This window comes from Rhagoletis zephyria, unplaced genomic scaffold (genome assembly GCF_001687245.7).
Source record: "Rhagoletis zephyria isolate East Lansing unplaced genomic scaffold, Rhagoletis_zephyria_1.1 Rzeph_scaffold_00133, whole genome shotgun sequence".
Lineage (NCBI taxonomy): Eukaryota > Metazoa > Arthropoda > Insecta > Diptera > Tephritidae > Rhagoletis > Rhagoletis zephyria.
In genome coordinates, this window is record NW_016157217.1 from 364,613 (window position 1) to 382,921 (window position 18,309).

An 18,309-nucleotide genomic window follows, 5' to 3' on the forward strand; every position below is an offset into this window, starting at 1 on the left:
TGGCGTGTTGGGCAGCATTCTCTAACTCAAAACTTCTATTTATTCAACTATTGTTTCAAAGTTTTTGCATTACATTAGCATACCCTTTTCCGACAATACACGCACACACACACACACACATATCTAGTGCATACAAACTTATATGCATTGCGAATATTCAGAAATGTATGCACAAAAACGCACAAAAATATGTATGTACATACATATGTGCATATGTATATGTTCTTCAAGTGTGCAAAACTATCCTTACGGCTTCCGCCGTTTGGCCTTCAGGCAAGATGTCCTCTTTTTCCATTCGATGGCCAGTCTGATTTCCTTTTCACCACTTCTTTTCTTATAACTTTCGTGTAACAGCTTTATCCTTTTCTCCGTATGTTTTGGTTGATTCTAATATTAATTAAAATTTTTGTAAATTCATAATTTTTCATCGCCGCTGGCGTTTTTGTAACAATTGTTTTGGAGGCGCCTATAAATGTGTGTTTCATGCAAAGTTCTCCATTAAGGTGTTACCCCATGCTTGTGCTAAGCTGTAGCGCTTGTAGCTGATTACTTGTAGCATAAATATTATAATCTTCATAAAGAAACTCTGATTAATACCAACATCTGCGATCACATTATTAACGCATTCAGCGAAAATAACGAAGGCAATTCCATCTATGTTGTCATATAAGTATTAAATTCGTTCTCGATAGGTTTCGATAGTTTTATTCATAAGGAATATAAACGGGAATATTCGAAACCCATAAGATTAAAAAAAATGCCGATATTTAATTCTAATGTCATCTATATCTTCTATCTATATATATATTAAAATGTTGTGTTCGTTTGTCACGGTCATCAAAACTCGAGAACGGTTAAACCGATTTGAATCATTTTTGCTGGATTTTCATACGAAATGTATGACTATGTTTGAGTACGGCTATTATTAATATGACTAACCGTACTTCTTTCGGAAGTACTATACTTCTTTTTTAGCTCTTGTACTTCGTACTTCGAAGTACAGTCAAATGCACTTCTTTGCAATATTTTGTACTTCAAGTCCTGTAGTTATCCAATCTGCTGGACGATCGTCACATGGCCTGGGCGCTAAATTCGTTCAAACCATTAATGTCGCCGAGGACCGATGGCATCATACCTGCGAACTGCGTGAGGACAGGGTCCATCCCTATGGCTTGCGTTCATCGCGAAGGCCGAAAAATGCTCTAATGCTTCTCCAAGAGTTTTAGGCCTATCAGTCTATTTTCGTTTTTGACAAAACCGCTAGAGAGACCTGTATATGACTATCTTTTAAGAACCGCCCTGCATGCATTGCTAAAGTGGTTAGAAGAAGCCTTCACGCACTTCCTCTGTATCGAGGGGGCCTTCAACAATGTCACTCCAGAGGCAATATTCAAGTCTATTCATAATCTGGGGGTTGAAACCAACCTAATAAGGCTTACTTCGTGACATAACTGTCGCGGCGGGGTGGGGGAGCGCCTGTACTCAGCGCAGAGACATTAGAGGCACTCCGCCAGGTAATATTCTCCCTCCCCTGCTCTGCACGACCTTCTAGAGGAACTGCAAAAAGTGGAATGTTGGCATCGCGTATGTAGATTATGTGAATCTGTTGGTTAAGGGACGATTTCTAAACACCTTTTTTTCTGCCTCAAGGTTACCTGAAGGAGATATCTAGGTGGGCAATCAATGGCGGCCTCGTAGAACTGGTCTTGTTTACCAGGATGTACAAGATACCCGTTGTAGCCCTTCTCTCGAGTGGAGGTGTTCGTCTGCGGCTCTCAGACAGGGTCAAGTACTTAGGCTTGATCCTGGATAGGAAGCTGTCGCTGCCTAACAGTAAGGAAAGGGTAAACAAGGCATCGGTTGTCTTGTACTGCTGTAGGGGAACTATCGGCAAAAGGTAAGGTCTCTCGCCCAAAGTAATTAATTAGCTCTATGGAACCAGATTTAAGCTTATCTTCACGTAGCCCTTGTCTGGTGGAACCCGCTAGAGAAAGCTACACTTTCAAAACTAGAATTAGTGGAGCTATTAGGCTAAGAGAAACCGGATGGTAACACTCTGAAGTTCTGGGGGGCTTTGACTTCGCCCTAAACACATAGATTACAGCGCCTGTGTACAGCGGGGTTATTAAGTCTTCCGGACTTCTGCAATGTCTTTCAGGAAGAAATAGCTGCCACCAACGAAGCGGTAGACTCACTACAAAAGGGTGTGATGTTGCATTAGAAATCGGTAAAGGAATAACTGACTTCTTTATCCATCGCGTCAGAGTACTCTTACGTACTTCGTCTAGTTTAGGTGCACGGTCACAGTGACGTCGCGGAAAACTGCGTGGCCGACGACCTGGCGTTGGAAAGGCACCCTTAAAACGTTATCCCCAGATAAGGACCAACTAAGGACGCCTCTGTCCTCCTGCGGTACACTCTTGGATGGTGGGGCCTAGTGGGAACTTGGCTAGGGCATATTTCGTACTCGCAATAATGAAATTCCGTACTTCCTTACTAAATACCTAATAAAATGGACAAAAGAAAGCGATGCTCCGTTTGTGACATAAACGAGGAAAAGAAGACGTTTCTCCGCTTTAAAATACTTTTTGCAGCGCAACTAATGAGGGACCCATCGTTTCACCCTTAAGGGCGCCGAATACCACGTTACCTCTCAAGAGCTAGTGAGCGGAGCTCTGACAGGCCATTGTGCGATTGATATTCACTCAGTAAGACTAGGAATTTCAATTTATCCCTTTTGTATCAGCTATTAAGGGGAAGATGAAGTGGAATTATCCCTACTTTTTTTTTTAGACTGTCCAACTTTCGGGGGTTATGGTTCAAGGATTTTGGACTCGCTCTTCTGAACTAACACTGAGCTCGCAGGGATCGAAATTAGCCACATTCGAAATTTGGTAATCGGTTCGCGGCGTTAGCCTAACCCAACGTAAGCTGTATTTCTTTGAGCTATGGAATAGTTGGTCACATTAGCTATTAGTAACATTATTCCTTGCTACTTTTTCATACTAAACATTACAACACATTTTTTCATTTGACCACTCAAAGGTGGTATATTTGTCCACCGGTTTTCATCTTTAGTAACTTACAATTTTTTGGCAACAGAACAGAATTAAACACAAATGAAAAAAATTACAAGAAAGGTGTCATTTGAATAATTTCTTCCTTCTTAAAGTTTGAATTTTTTTCATAAAAATTAAAATATGTTGGGGAAACTGGCCGGACGGTCATAACGGTATAAAGATCTTTTGGAATTAAAATTAGCTAATACTTGGCTTAGGTAATAACTGAATGGCCCTCTGTCCATGTATACATGCAAACATAAATATATATATGTAGATTAGGGTGGTCCAAAAATGCATGTGAAAAAGTAAAGTCGGACTTTTTATACCCCTATTTTTTTAATCAAAAAATTTGTAGACGTCGCTCAAAGCGCTCAACGTTTTCCATGCAGTTCATGTGGGGGAAAAAACACATTTTGTAGAAATGGTATAGAATACTTGAAAACAATATTGTTCGATCGGAAAACTCTGTTTCTCTTCAGGAGACTCCCAATAATAATACTCGATTGGTTATTTAACCTTTTTTTATTAGCTATATTTTATAGGTCCCCCAAAAACCACAGAAAATGCAATGGGGGGATCAATAAAAAATCTTTAGTATTAAGAAATGGTTAAATAAACAATTGGGTGTTGTTATTGGAAGCCTTCCGAACAGAACCGGAAAAATATTGACTTTCAAGAATTCTATACCATTTCTACGAAAAGTTGTTTATACCCATATAAAATACGTGGAAAACTTTTAGCGCTTTGAGCAACCATTAAATATTTTTTTATTTCAAAATAAAAAATAGGGGTTGAATGCATTAAAATTCGGATTTTACTTGGATAACCCTAATGTAGATACATACAAAACTCGATGCAATAAAATGCGCTGAATTTACTCACATTTTGCTTATTTTTGCAGCATTTGAACAATCTACTGGAGCATTACTTGGAGCCAATGAAACGAGAGACATTCCTATCGAATGCTGAAATAAATGCACTCTTTGGTAACATTCACGAAATTGTCACATTCCAAAGACAATTTTTGCAAAATCTCGAAGAAGCACTTGAATTGGAGCCAGACTTTCATAAATTCGAGCATTCTGGTCAGTTCCGGGTAAGTGTTAATGTACAGTTAAGTACTTACAGTAAATTGTACAAACAACTACATACATAAATACATACATACTTATGGCTTGAATCACAGAAACCTAAGGTAGATTTAAAGAGCTTTATAAAGTGACATTTTCATACAAATTCTCGATTTATAAAGCCTTTATAATCTTATTCACTGTTTAGTAGCTTATACTCGCAAGTTTAATTCCTCTTTTTTATACAAATATGAAAAATATTTCAAAGATAATCTGCCTTATCCTGAGTTTCGTCCGAAAAAAAATTCACCCGAAAATGTTTCATTCGCCTGTAAGTGAAAAGTGAACCGCTTGGGGGAAAATGAATAGAGCTCTTGTTAGTCGACTAGTTGTTTTCTTTCCGTAAACATTGCCTTTTTATATTTTTTGAATACTTATGCCTATTAACAAAACCCAACCATGCTAATAACAATAATTTTGTGTTTAAAGACTGTAACTATTCGAATAATTTCGGTTAGTCAATCTTCACACTATTCGATAGTGAGCGGTTAGTCGACTTCGAGCGGTTAATCGAATAATGGCTATTCGACTATCAACCGGCAAAAAAGTTGCTAATCGACTAAACGACTAACCGAATAGCCGGCTAGTCGATTTTTAAAAAGAGCTGTGAAAATGAAACTCATGATAAGGCTGGATATATATTATTTCGATACAGCTGGACATTTTTTGTAGCGAGTTAAGGTAAGCGGCCGTTTAAAACTACGAAATCAAAAAAATCTCGTCTGCACGTCATTATTGGATAGATTTTATATACATAACTTCATTACAAGTTCCATTATTCTACCAGAAATACTTCCAGGGATATGCAGTAAGAAAGAATTTAGTTTGTATATGAGGTGCCACGCCCCAGTTTCTAATAACCCTAACTTTATTCTATGAGTATGGAATTGATTTTATATATCTGGATACGCCATAAACGCCTTCAGAGATATGCAGCAAAAAAAAATTAATTTGCATGGGAGTCACCAGTATTGAATTTATTTCTTTTATCTCCATAGTAAGTTGCAGTACTCTACTACAAATACTTTCAGGGATATGCAGTAAGAGAAATTGTATGAGAAGTGCCTCGCCCACTTTTCCAATAACGCCAATTTTTCTCCACATACTTATGTACCTCCATACCAAGTTTCAGTACTCTCCAGTACTCTCATATCCATAGATATTTATGCGGTATGAAAATTCCAATTGATTTGGGAGGAGCCCATAGTCTTGCGACTATAACGAGGAAATAATAGTTAACCTGCAATGATTTCTCTGAAACTGGACTTTTACTTAGGAATACGGAATTATGCAATTTGTTAAATATGGGATAATTGCCACGACGTGCACTCTTGTGGGGGGGGGGAACATTAAATTTTCAACCCATTTCGCTGAAATTTAGTTTGCACTCTCTTTTAATTTGAAAACCCCAAAATAAAATATGGGAAAGATTGGCTCAATATAATGTCCTAAACTCAAAAATTTGTCGACCGAATCATTAAATGTGATGGCTAATTTTTGTCTTCGCTTTCCAAAGGCTATAAATACTTAAAAATTATATAGGCGTAAATATTCCCGTCTCACACTTTTTTTACTAAAAATCTTTAGCAAATAAATTTTTTGATAAAAAAAGGAAAATATCAAATTAATTACAAATACCGTCATCTGAATATTCCATGACACCTAAAGACTTGATTGGGGTTCAGCGCGCTGCAGCGTCAAATGCAACTGAACTGATTGGTCGGTATCGGGCCGATTCCAGTATTTTTAGGAGTAGAGAAGGGGTGAGTAAATGATATGTAAAGTTTTATATTTATGACCTTTACTTTTCTCCCTCTAAGTCCAACCGGTTTTTTGAATCATCTGTGACCACGACTTTTTTCCATCTGCCGGCATATAGTCGAAACACTGGGCGCTGTGCGCCACCTTCAATCCTTTTTCTGAAGTTTGTGGATAAATATAAGGTTTCAATTGGAATGTGAAACCAATGTGAAACTCTGCCTCGCTAAATCGTCTGCGGCTACGCTTCTGGGAATGTTGCGATGACCACGGACCCAAACTAAATCCTGATCGAGCAGCGTACACTCCTTGATTAGTTTCGACCTTGTTATAAAAGATGCCAAGGGCTCAAAGGCCGCCCGGCTATCTGAGAAAATAGCTACGCGCTCGCCTTAACTTATTTCAGGGTAAACGCCTTCTCCAACTCCGCGTTCCATTTTGGAGCCATCGGTGTACAGATGATGTATCCAGGTAGAGATATCAAACTGCCCATCCCAGTCAGCCCCCGATGGAATAATGAGCCCGAAAAATCTGTGAAATTCTACTTCGGGTCGGTAGTATGTAACCAAAGCCAGGAACCTTATTCATGGCCGTAAAGAGCATTAGTTCTATTTTCTCTGGGTTAACTCAAAGACCACTTTGCTCATCGGCATAGCTCTGCTAAAATTCCACCCATGATATTACTCACCACAGATGGAAATAACCCAGTTACTAAAATCAATACATCGTCAGCGTAGGCCACTGCTAATACTTCCCCCTGGTTGAGCTTGAGTAGTTCTGAGTATATGGTGCCAAAAAATTGGAGAGATCACTTCACTTTGAGGAGTGCGCCTACCAATGTTTTTTTATTAGTGTATAGCTTCTAAGTTTAGCTAAAATCGTTCTGCTGCTAAGCATCGCCATTAGCCATGCGCTTGTAGACTCCTCGACGCCAAGCACGTCCAGGGATTTTTGGATAGCTTCTACCCGAACATTGTGAAAGGCTTCTCCGATTTCGAGGAAGGCTGGCAAAGTATACCGCTTAAACCCCCGAACGTGCGCATCTAGAGCCCTCTCGAAGGTTTTGAGAACAAAGGAAGTCAAGCTAATTGGTCGAAAATTTTTAGCGTAGGCATGCCCTCGCCTCCACGACAAAGGGACGTAGTTAAAAGCAATGCATCCTTTGAAAATTGACAAAAGCGAGGACACGATAGCATCCTCCACAGTTTGCAACATGATGCCGTCTGGCCCGGGCTTTTATAAAGCGAGAAGGACTTCAAGGCTCGTTATATTGTTGGCTTTGTAAAAATTGTCCCTGCTATGTACTGAGCTCTAGCATACCTTCTTGGAAGCGGATTGAACACTTCTTCAAAGTTACTTTTTCGGAAAATGAAATTTGATAGAAACTAGCCCACAGTTAACACAGCAACTTAGTTTGGAACAAATTATTTCGAGACTGGAACTGGTTCAAAGTTTAGATATAGGGGATAAATATTGTTGATCCAATCTTAATACATCTGAACCAAATGCAATGCAAAAACGTAAGAGATCATTAGTATGAACAAAATGTTGTCTTCATTGCTTCGAATCCTTTTATTAATTATTTGTTATAGTAAAAGGAGAATCGCCCTGCACTGGCTGCGATTGCAATGATGGAAGCAACAAATGCAAAATTTTACAAAAGTTAACAACACTGATTTTCCTACAAAGTGCACATCATTAGTTAGCCCGGCTTATTTGATGGTGAATATCTTTTATCTTTTTACTTTTTTTTTGTTAGCACAAGCCAGCGTTGCAAATTTTCATTTTCATCATTTCCGTTTAGAATCATAAATTACATTGCCAACTTGTGTTGGCAATTTCCACGACAAACGCGCTAGTAAGCCAAGAGCGCGATAAAATATGTATAGATATCGAACAATTGAATCAACTAAAGTCTCTTTTCATACATATGTACGTACATAGTTACTTAGATGTAAGTAAGTTTAAAAAAAAAAATATACATACTTATATTTGTATATGGGGCGTTCCATACCAAAACGGACGGTGTTCACACTTTATGTGTTTGATTTGTTTCAAATTTTTAGGGTTGATGCATAAACGTAAATAATAAATAAAAGTGAAATTTGAGCTTGATTAATACATTTCTAAAAACTTTACCGCACAAATACAAAAACAAATCGACTTAATAGTTCTCGAGAACGGGGCGAGGAAAAAATTTTAAAAAAATTACACATACATACATAAAAATTGTCTATGAGAAGGAATATTAAAAAAAAAATTTCTTGAAAATTTTTTCACATACAAATTTTTTGATAAACAAAACAGTTTTTAAAAATATGCCATCTCAAAAAAATTAAAAAAAATCACAATGGTAGCTCAGAGTATTGCGCAATACTTAAGTATAGTACTATGGGGTGCACTCTACAATAATTTGAGCTATGAATTTTTTTACACCGAAGTTGAGTAAAATGAGTTCATATATTACAAATTTATAAATTTTTAAAATTTTTTTAGATTTCTTTCTTGAGTATGCAGCCTTGCACCCCATTAAATTGTAGTGCAAGTTTTAAGCTACTGCGAAATTGCGTTGATTTTTAATATTTTTTATGCTGACGGCTTTTTGCACTTCTTTCTTATGGAAGAAAATGAGTAAAACCGTTAAAAAAAAAATCAAAAAAAAAATAAGGCCGGTTTTGCAATCGGTCAAAGCTTGCACTTTATTATACTAAAATTTAATGAGCTACAAAACTGCATATTCAAACAAATAAAAAAAGAAAATTAACAAATTTTTAAATTTTGAATACACTTATTTTACTCAACTTCGGCGTAGAAAACAATTTATAACTCAAATTATTGTAGAGTGCACTCCATAATACTACACTTAAATAGTGCGCAATACTCAGAGCTACCATCGTGATTTTTTTCAGATTTTTTTGAGATAGTATATTTTCAAAAACTAATTTTTTTATCAAAAAATTTTTATGTGAAAATATTTTTTTTTTAAATTTTTTCCTCGCCCCGTTGGTACGGTAAAGTTTTTAAAAATGTATTAGTCAAGCTCAAATTTCATATTTATTTGTTATTTATGCCTGTGCATCAACCCAAAAAATTTTAAACAAATCAAACACATGAAGTGTGAACCCCGCCCGTTTTGGTATTGAACGCCTCATATACATACATACATTTCCAACTTTTGCTGGGTATGAAAAGTGTGACTAGTGGTCCATAAAATCTATATCTATGCAATGGTGGAGACAAGATTTCGGGAAATAGGGGATGATAAAAAATTCTCAACAATAACTTAGAGATGAGACATAATATCTAGAGGCATGCACTTACTGAAAATTTGCAAATAAAATTTGAAAAGTTTTAACAGCGTAGTAGCTTACAGGCTTCATATGCAATTGTGTAATCCAACGGTAAGCGGTAATCTCGAATATTTATAAAAAACTATTTTAGTATGCTAACATAAATTTTGTCACCGTTCGTTTTGCAATTCTACCCCACCGATTTCAAAACCAATAAGGAAGATAAAGATTGAAGGAAGATCAAAATTGGTTGAAAATTACGGCCAAAATCGTCGTTTAAAAATTTCCGTATTTGTTTATGGATGTTCAATTTGAGTTGTTTCCGCATTTTTTAAATTTGTGTGATAATGAAGAAATAACTTATTAAAACGATTAAGATAAATGAATGAAGGAAAAGTTGAAGATAAAGGCGAAAATGAAAACAATGAAAAATACATAAGAATTAGGGTAACTGAAAGGTAAGAAAATGTATTGAAATTTTTCGATAAGAATCTAAGTAAATTCAGTCATAAAAAATTTAGCTATCGAATGTTATAAAGTTACCGAAATTTACCGAGTCATCGAAGTTTATAGTTATTCAAATTTATCGAGTTATGCATGTTTATTGAGTTATCTCAACGTACCTGATTACTGAAATTGATCAATGTTTATTGAGTTGTCGATATTTATAGACACAGAAACTTAGTTGTCGAAATTTACGGATAATTATAGAGCCATAAAAATTTATGATATTATCGAAATTTGTCAAGTTAATGAAATTTAGGAAGTTATCGATATTATTGAATTGTCATTATTTGTTTAGTTAACAAAATTTACCGAGTTTTTGAAATACATCGAGTTCTTTTAACTTATCGAGTTATCGATATTTATTGATTTACTGAAATTTTTCGACTTATCGAATCGGAGTTTTTAGAATTTTTAAAATATATAGAGTTATCGAAATTTCGAAGTTATATAGTATGTAAGTCTATCGAGTTATCGCTGCTTATCGAATTATATCCAGTTACACCAAAATGCAACGAGTTATCGAAATTTGTCAATAGCTTTGAAAAAAGATGGAGCTATTAAAATTAACCGAGTTATCGAAATTTATACATGTATCTAAAGTTTATCGAATTATCGATTTATATCTATATTTATATTATACATAGATTTTGGGCATATCGAAATTTATCGAGCCATAGAAAGGCAAAGTTATCGAAATTTATCGAAAACTATCGAAATGAGTCGAGTTATCGGATTTTTTTGAGTTATCGGATTTTGTTGAGCAATAGAATTTTATTATTTTTAAAATTCATCGAATTATCGAGATGTATGAAATGAAGTTAGAGATCTCTCTAAGGCTCTTAAAAAATCCGAGAAATGGTCGAATTTCGACAGTAACTGGCACTCCTAGTATAAATAAGAGGGACAAAATGGTACGGTGTTACTAACCCAAAAGTAAAAAAGGAAATAGTAGTTCATTGACGAAGGATCTCTCCATGAATCGCCAACCGCCTACCCTTGGCTACGCCACTGTATCTATGTATATACTGTACTTTTATATATTGCTCCTAGACCAATTCATGAAGGTATGCGCGCGTGCATGATTGTACTTACTGCTATGTGCAAGCATTTTGAAATGGAAGGAAATTGCAAATATTGTAGTTTATGAACACAATTCCAACTTTGTTAGTTGACTGGTGTTGGGTTTGGTTTTATTTGTTGTTTGGCGAAACACTTTTCAATAAACGTTTTTTTTCCACAATTTCGTGTGTTGTATTCTCTGCTCAACTTTGCCATGCTTTTTTGCATCTTATATTTTATAGCAGGATAAACCATTGCTGCTACCCCACCTTTTTGCCTTCTTTCCTCCCTTTCGCCGGACAACTTCAGTACTCTTCAACTATGTTGTTTGTTTTCGCTCAAACGTTTGCATAGTTTGCTGGTTCTCTATTTTTCATGCTGACGTTTCATTACAACCGATAATAAATTTATTTTATTCTCTTTGCAAAAAGAGCAACACCAAAACGAAGCGAAAGAATGCAAATGAAGAAAAGAACGGAAATCGTACAAATTTTCCAATTTAAACCCAATAACAAAAGAAGCAACAAATAATTACAGAAACAAGTTGAAACAAAATACTCATAAAATCTCGAAGAAGCGAATAAAGTAGCAGCGTTAGTACAATCAGTAGCATCTAAATCTTGCTGTGAACAACACTAACAGTGCAGATGCTAAAGTGTGGAGTTTTGTGTAACTTAGAAGTGGTAAAAACGCATTTTCCGCTGAACACCAAAGGATATTTAAATTACCGCAGCCAGCCACTTGTTAGACCACCACCGCTGTTAGGTATGCCGTGACATACAAACGCGATTCGAAGCATTGCTGGTGCGTGTGTATATGTATGTGTACACTGCTGTAGTATTGTATACAAGTTGAACGCTCAGACGCAATCTTTTTTCGATTTACATACATATATATTTGTTACGACCACACAGAATGGTTTCACTTGATTGCGTTATTTGTTTGCCTTATAACGCTATAATTCTTCTATTGTCTGCTCTTAGCTGTTTGTTAATAAATTACAAAGTCTAACATTTGTGGCTTTATTTGCTAAGCAAATATTGAGTCATATTTTCTACTCCATATAACAAAGCAGGCTTTATAACAAAGTCACTTGGTGTATAAATTTGTTGTGACTTATCTGCAAGCGGCTAATAACTCAAACAACAACTTTAATATGAAAAAAAACTCATTCAGTATACTCCCAAAGTTGAAATAAAGTTAAATTGAAATCAAAGCAATACCAAAAGTTTAAATAATTAGTTCAGGACAATTTTGAAACTGTCTTTCAACTCACCACAGTCTTTCGTAAGACAATTGTCTATTCTGACAACTAACTTGAAAGCTTTTTACTATTATGAGTTGCATTCGACTGTGCTCGCAGGTGCTGATCGAACGAATTTTCATTTGGTATTATGACGCTCATTCGATGAAGAATAGCGCTATTGTGAATTTCGCTCGGTTAGGTTGTTTACAATAGTATATTTTTCACCGCTGAGAAGTTTGGTTTACAAATCGAGCAAACTCAAAAGTGTGCTTATACATAAAACGGAGTTCTGGTTCAACGATTCGTGAGAGGAGAGAGCTTGGTAAACTGGCTAGGAGTAGAAAATGTTTAAGGGCCAATTTCACAATGCGTAGTTAACTCAGAATCGGGAGTTAACTACAGAATTTTTTACTGAAAATGTCTAGTTAACTGTCGATTCTGAGTTAACTACGCACTGTGAAATTGGCCCTAAGAGGGTTTAAGTGTAGTCTTTCGAATATATTTTGACATAAAATACATTTAAGAAATTTGTTTATTAAAAACTTCCGACTGTCGAAAGAGGCGTTTGTGAGCGAAAACCAAGGCATAACAAGGTAGAAGTGATTTCGATATTTCTCTCTTTTGAACTGCGACTAAAATGTCAACTCTTAACCCTATACTATTAAAAATTTTAATTTTTTTAATATAAATTTTCAATTCTGAGCTAAGCGACTGATTTTAAATACATAATAAAATGAAAAGGAATTACGGGCGGTATGTTGTGTTTGACAAGAGCCAGGACAACAAACTTGTGCGTTATTTAATAACTCCGAAGTATCAATACTTCATTTGGAGACTCTTCACGTGCGCGCGAAGACCATTTTAGTGCCAGTGACTTTATTTGTTGCCCATCGCAGCCGGGTATTTCTAAGCGGATGCGTTTGTTCCCAAGTGCAGGAATTATTAAACCGAATATGAAGAGAAAATCTTCCACTCATATACATGGATATACCAAATTTCAAATGGTGGTCTAACAAAACCTAAACCGGAATTCCTTGTTGACATAAAGAAACTGAAATTAACTTTTAATAAATTTAATGGAAAGAAAATTTCGAAATGCAAAAATTTAAGTGCTGAATTATTGCTGTTAATTTCTGATGTAAATTTAGAATAATCAGACCTTTTTTTTAATGTCTTATATACTTTAGAATTAAGTATATGAATAAAAAATAATAAATGCTTAAAAATATTAGGCTAGTAAAGCAAGAAAATTGCCAAAATGGGTTTATAAATGAGTGTGTTTCACTTACAGGTCTATTCTGTGCTGATAATAAAAAGTTTGTAACTTGTCAATAAAGTTCCTGTCAATTTTTAAACCNAACTTGCATCCAGAACTCTCTTGGCTCCCTTCGTAGTATTTAATCATCAAAGTGCTGTCTGCACTGATGTCCAGAAGGTTTTCAAAAGCTTAATTGGTCATGTCAGTAGGTTTACTTTTCGGGCCACATGAAAACGGGTTTGTTATCCAGCTGAAGTCATCCTCAGAGTCAATGTTGGGAAAATATTCGACAATTATTTATCCTAAACCTTCCAAGTTAACGCTGGTAATGTACATTAACGCTAATATAATATTTTGTTTACAGCCAATTTCACGAAAGCAATTTAAGTGATAAATGACTTTAAGCCAAAGAATTGGCTTCGGCCGATTAAATCCTGAATGTAAATTCATTTAAAGAACAAATGCTCTTATAAACTTTTATAATAACAAAACATAATCAAATAACTAAACAACATTACCTCATTCAAGAGTCGGCGAAAAACGGCGGATGCCGATTCTTTTGGACGATACCAGCCTCGGCATCGGCTGACTAATCGGTCGGACTCTAATATTTTTAGATTAATGTCGTTTCCCTCTTTTACATGAAACGACCCAAAAGAAAATTAATACATAAAATTACTTTTTAAAAAGTAAATTAAAAAATAGATACCTTCTTTTCAAAAATAAAAAATCTGAAAAATTTGTTGTTAATTTAAATTAAAAAAGAAACCATTTTAAATTAAAAAATATATGAAAAACTCCGCTGCGCCAGGACTTGAACTAGGATAACTCGATTGGCATTCCTGTGCTTTTCCCACTCGGCCTTTGCGACTATGACGCGAGCTAAATGATATGCAAGTGCTTTCTCTTAAAATACTTTTCACCACGAGTGGTGAATGAGAGAGCTTTTCTTCTAAGACTTTTGTGCTACACTGAGAAAAAAATCTACCAAAAAGTAGTTCGTATTACCTAATTCAAACTTGAAAAGGGATCACTGTGATTTTTAATTAATATTTCCAATCAAACCATAACATGGTTGAAAAAAACTATTGAGCTTTTAACTCAGTGTAGAATAAAAAAAACTAGTTCAAACTACCTTGCCATCTGTCTTTCGTTTGTCTTACGGAAGACTTTTTACTATCTTCCCTGTAATATGAAGAAGAAGAAGAATAAGGAAATGGTTGTCTTTTTGGTACTTAAAAATTCACTGCAAGTAGCCGCTTTCGATTCGCTACTTCTATGTTTGCTTAAATGCGACTTTATTTACAATAGAAAACAAATTAAGGAAAAGCAACAAGTGGATTAGCGGGCAGGAACAAGTAATACCTGCTTAGCTCATTAGGGTTTATTTAAACCATGCCTTGGTGGCGGCGACTGCGTAATACGTTGACGGCGAAAGTTAATAAATTTAAGCGAAATTTCTTAATTTCATCAAAATTTGCCAATAAATTACGAATGAGCCCTAAATTAAGATAGTGAGTCCAGACTAGTATACTATTCTTCACAGAAAGTGGTTTTACGTGGCGGGTCTCAAAACCGAATATGTCGCAGTGGCCCCACCGATGCTCGCTCTCTTTCTGCCGTAACCCAAGGCTTCACTCGGATTGGTGTACCGCATCTCGTACATGGGTTGCTCACGTTGCCCAGAGTGCGCGAACGACGACGCAAGAAGCGGGACTGAGTTAAGCCATGCAACTGTAACTGCATATCCAGAACAACGACTACATATGTATACCCAATTGCACTCCGAACGAACAACTACTTAGAACCAAAGCCATGCGCCCTTATCAACTCCTCGCCACCGCACAAGGTGTTACCATTTCAAATGAATATCCCTGTGCCGCTACATCTAAATTGTGTGCGAAATTTAAGCTCGATTGCTTTAAAATTGTGGAACCGTGATTAGGTACGTGCGTAGACTGAGTTACAATATATGAAATAACCTCGATTAAGGCCATCAAACTCCCTACCTTTCATTGTGGCCATCATCTTCTTTCACAATAAAATCACACATATGTATGTACATACTTAAAACAAGTATACGTACATACATACATACTACTTGACACATAGTTAGCCCATACCCCGCCTTCACTTAGCTTTCCATTCATTCCAATTCAATTTCAACTTCATGCAACTACTGCTGTTCCAAATTGCAACAAAAGACAATAAGACAAAAACGAATAAATTAAATCCCTGTACGAAAAATAGAATTTGCAGAAAAATTAGACAGCACCAGAGACGATAGCGTTGGCGATGGGGTGAAATAACGGTGAAAGCTTTATATGCACAGCAAAACCATTCAACTGTCGTGATTGCAGTTTTTTTCAGCTTCTCTCGCCGTCACTTCTTTCACTCCACCCTTCTGCGCGCCAGCCATAATGATGTCATTAATACGAATTTAATTAAACTGAAACCTTTTGTTCCAAGTCTGTAACGAAAAAGCACCTGAATAGTGAAAGAAGACACCTGGGATAGAGAGGGATTTTTATGTGACGACACATTAACCACAGACACTGATGAATAAGTCTATACAATTAAAGATGTGGTGCATTGGATATGTACCTATGTACTATGTAGATATGTTTATGAACATGTAAATAATGTACATGTAAACACTGAGTTTACCTAAATTGCTTTCTACGTGTATTAACTAATTTCTGAACTTAAATTCTAGGACTTTGTTCTAATTTAAATAAGTTCCTTTGGATAACTGCGGCGTGCATTATTTCCTAAAACCATTTTTGTATAGAAATGTACAATAGGGGGGGTAAATTTTTTTTTTACTATACACGTATAGGGTAGGATGATTCCGCGTGTAGTTCTAAGTAAATTTGCCGAAGAAACCGTAGGTCGAAAATCAATTTGGAGTTTGGCAAATTGCGAAAATATGTTTCATAGAAAATGTAAAAATTTCCACTGCACATCATGACTTCATACAAAATTTAAGCACTTGTTTTCGACACTACAGCAAAATTCTAACTTCAAATTGATGTTAGATCCATGGTTTCTTCGGCAAATTTGCTTAGAATTACATGTAGAATCCTTCTGCACCATACGCGCATAGTCGAACAAATCTTCCATACAAATTGACCCGCCCTAATATGCACCGATTACTAAGCCTTTTTTAAGTGTTATCAAGCACCCTTCTGGATTCAATAATTTTCAGTTCTTTATTGCCAAAATCCCAAGCTGTAAGTCATTGAACTGTTCAAAGAGTATATCTACCTTAAACGTTGTACACTGTACTCTAAACTTGATTTTTTTCACAACAGGTAGTAATCTGGTTTGGAATAAGACGAAAAATCTTCTTCAGTTACCTCTTCCAGAGATGTAGAGAATACTCGGCCCTACTTTCTTCCCGCTACCACTCATAGGATTGAGTTGAGTTGAATTGTCTAAAGGGATAATAGATTGATCCTTCTAATTCTCATGGTCCTACTAAGGGATTTATGCACCTGGGCCTGATGTTAGTTTGTCGAGCAAAGTTTCTGCTTTTCAGTTGTACACCGAGCCTTTTATAGAACCTATTATCTACAGCTAATCCTTGTTTGACTTTTAGACTTGCGTTGTTGGTGCGTTTTTACTGATTCCGGTGCAGAGCAAAACGTTAAAAGCTTCGATCACCTCAAAAAAACTTTAAGACGATTTTTTTTCCAGAAATCTATCCATAGCACTTACCGCTAGTTAATGCAAATATTTTTTTGTTCATGATTATATTTTCTAAATGTTTTTGTATTAATAGCGTTGAATCTGTACGATCCATAAGCAGTTGTATTTCCGGATCAGATTCTTGAGTTAGCTCACTTTCCATATATATACATATAGTGGCGTTCAAAAGTGGATGAATGGTATTTCATATTTAATATTTACCATGTTCTTCAATCAATCATTTTTGGGATTTTTTCGCATAAAAATATATTTCATGGTTTAACAATCATAACAAATCATATAAATCGCACTTTCAAACTTTATACAGAATTCAGAAGAATTCCACAAATTTGTATCTAAATGTCGAGATTTTTAACCAGAATTTTTTTAAAAATTTTAGGTATGTAGTTAACAGGATTATAAAATTTTAGTAAAATTTGTGCAATTTTTGAGCGGCAGGGAAATCGCATTGATTTTCAATATTTATTTATTTTTTGACTGCGTTTTGCAAAATTTTCCATATGAACATGAATTTTTAGTGGAAGAACATGCGCAAGACCGCAAAAGCCGTCAGCAAAAAAAAAAATATATATTAAAAATCAATGTTCGTATTTAAAAATAATATTTTCATACCAAAATTTACCACGCACGTGCTTGTATGTCCACAGCTTAGTATGTATAATAAATATGTAAGTGTACTGTATCTGTGAAGTATTTCTGGAGTGCAGAAGGAAAGCATATTGAACGAAAAATTCGATCAGACAAATTTAATAAAATAATAATTTAAAAACAGCCAAAAAGTATACGTTTCACAACGAATTTTCGGTACTTGTCTGTACATACGTTTCTGCCTCACACTTTAGTGGGAAAACGGATCGTCAAAGTATCCGAAAACGGTATCTGTAAACGGACAAAAATCCGCACTTCATCCACTTTTTTTCCTTTTCCGGATATTCGGATTATTTCCTGGCTGGGTACTTATTTTCGTTGACGTTTATAGTAAGCTTAATTACGTTTCTAATTGATTATAATATTTATTTCTCTCAGTGTAGGCAATGCTCCTCAGCACTTTTATGTCCCAAAACTGCGAGGTTTGAATCATTATCTTACTATAGACTAATGGCGTTTTCGTTTCTACAAAAAATGCTGCCTTTTCATCGCCCTCTTCTTAGTGTTTGTGCGTAGAGGGCAAAGAGAAGGCTGCATTTTTCTGTAGAAACGAAATCGGAATAAGTGACTAACATCAGTCAAGAGACGGCGAAGTCATTCATTGCGTAAATATTTCAAATTTTAGTAAACTAATAGTCTC

General features: G+C 35.6%; 1 protein-coding gene across 3 annotated transcripts in view; it reads left to right on the top strand.

Annotated features, from left to right (window-relative positions):
• sif (guanine nucleotide exchange factor still life) overlaps positions 1-18,309 on the top strand; it is a 376,406-nt gene that overhangs the window by 306,200 nt on the left and 51,897 nt on the right. For all 3 annotated transcript variants that reach the window (XM_017637645.1, XM_017637652.1, XM_017637660.1), the window contains exon 13: positions 3,964-4,158. In XM_017637645.1, the coding sequence (XP_017493134.1) occupies positions 3,964-4,158 (195 nt within the window). The remainder of the gene's footprint in view (positions 1-3,963; positions 4,159-18,309) is intronic.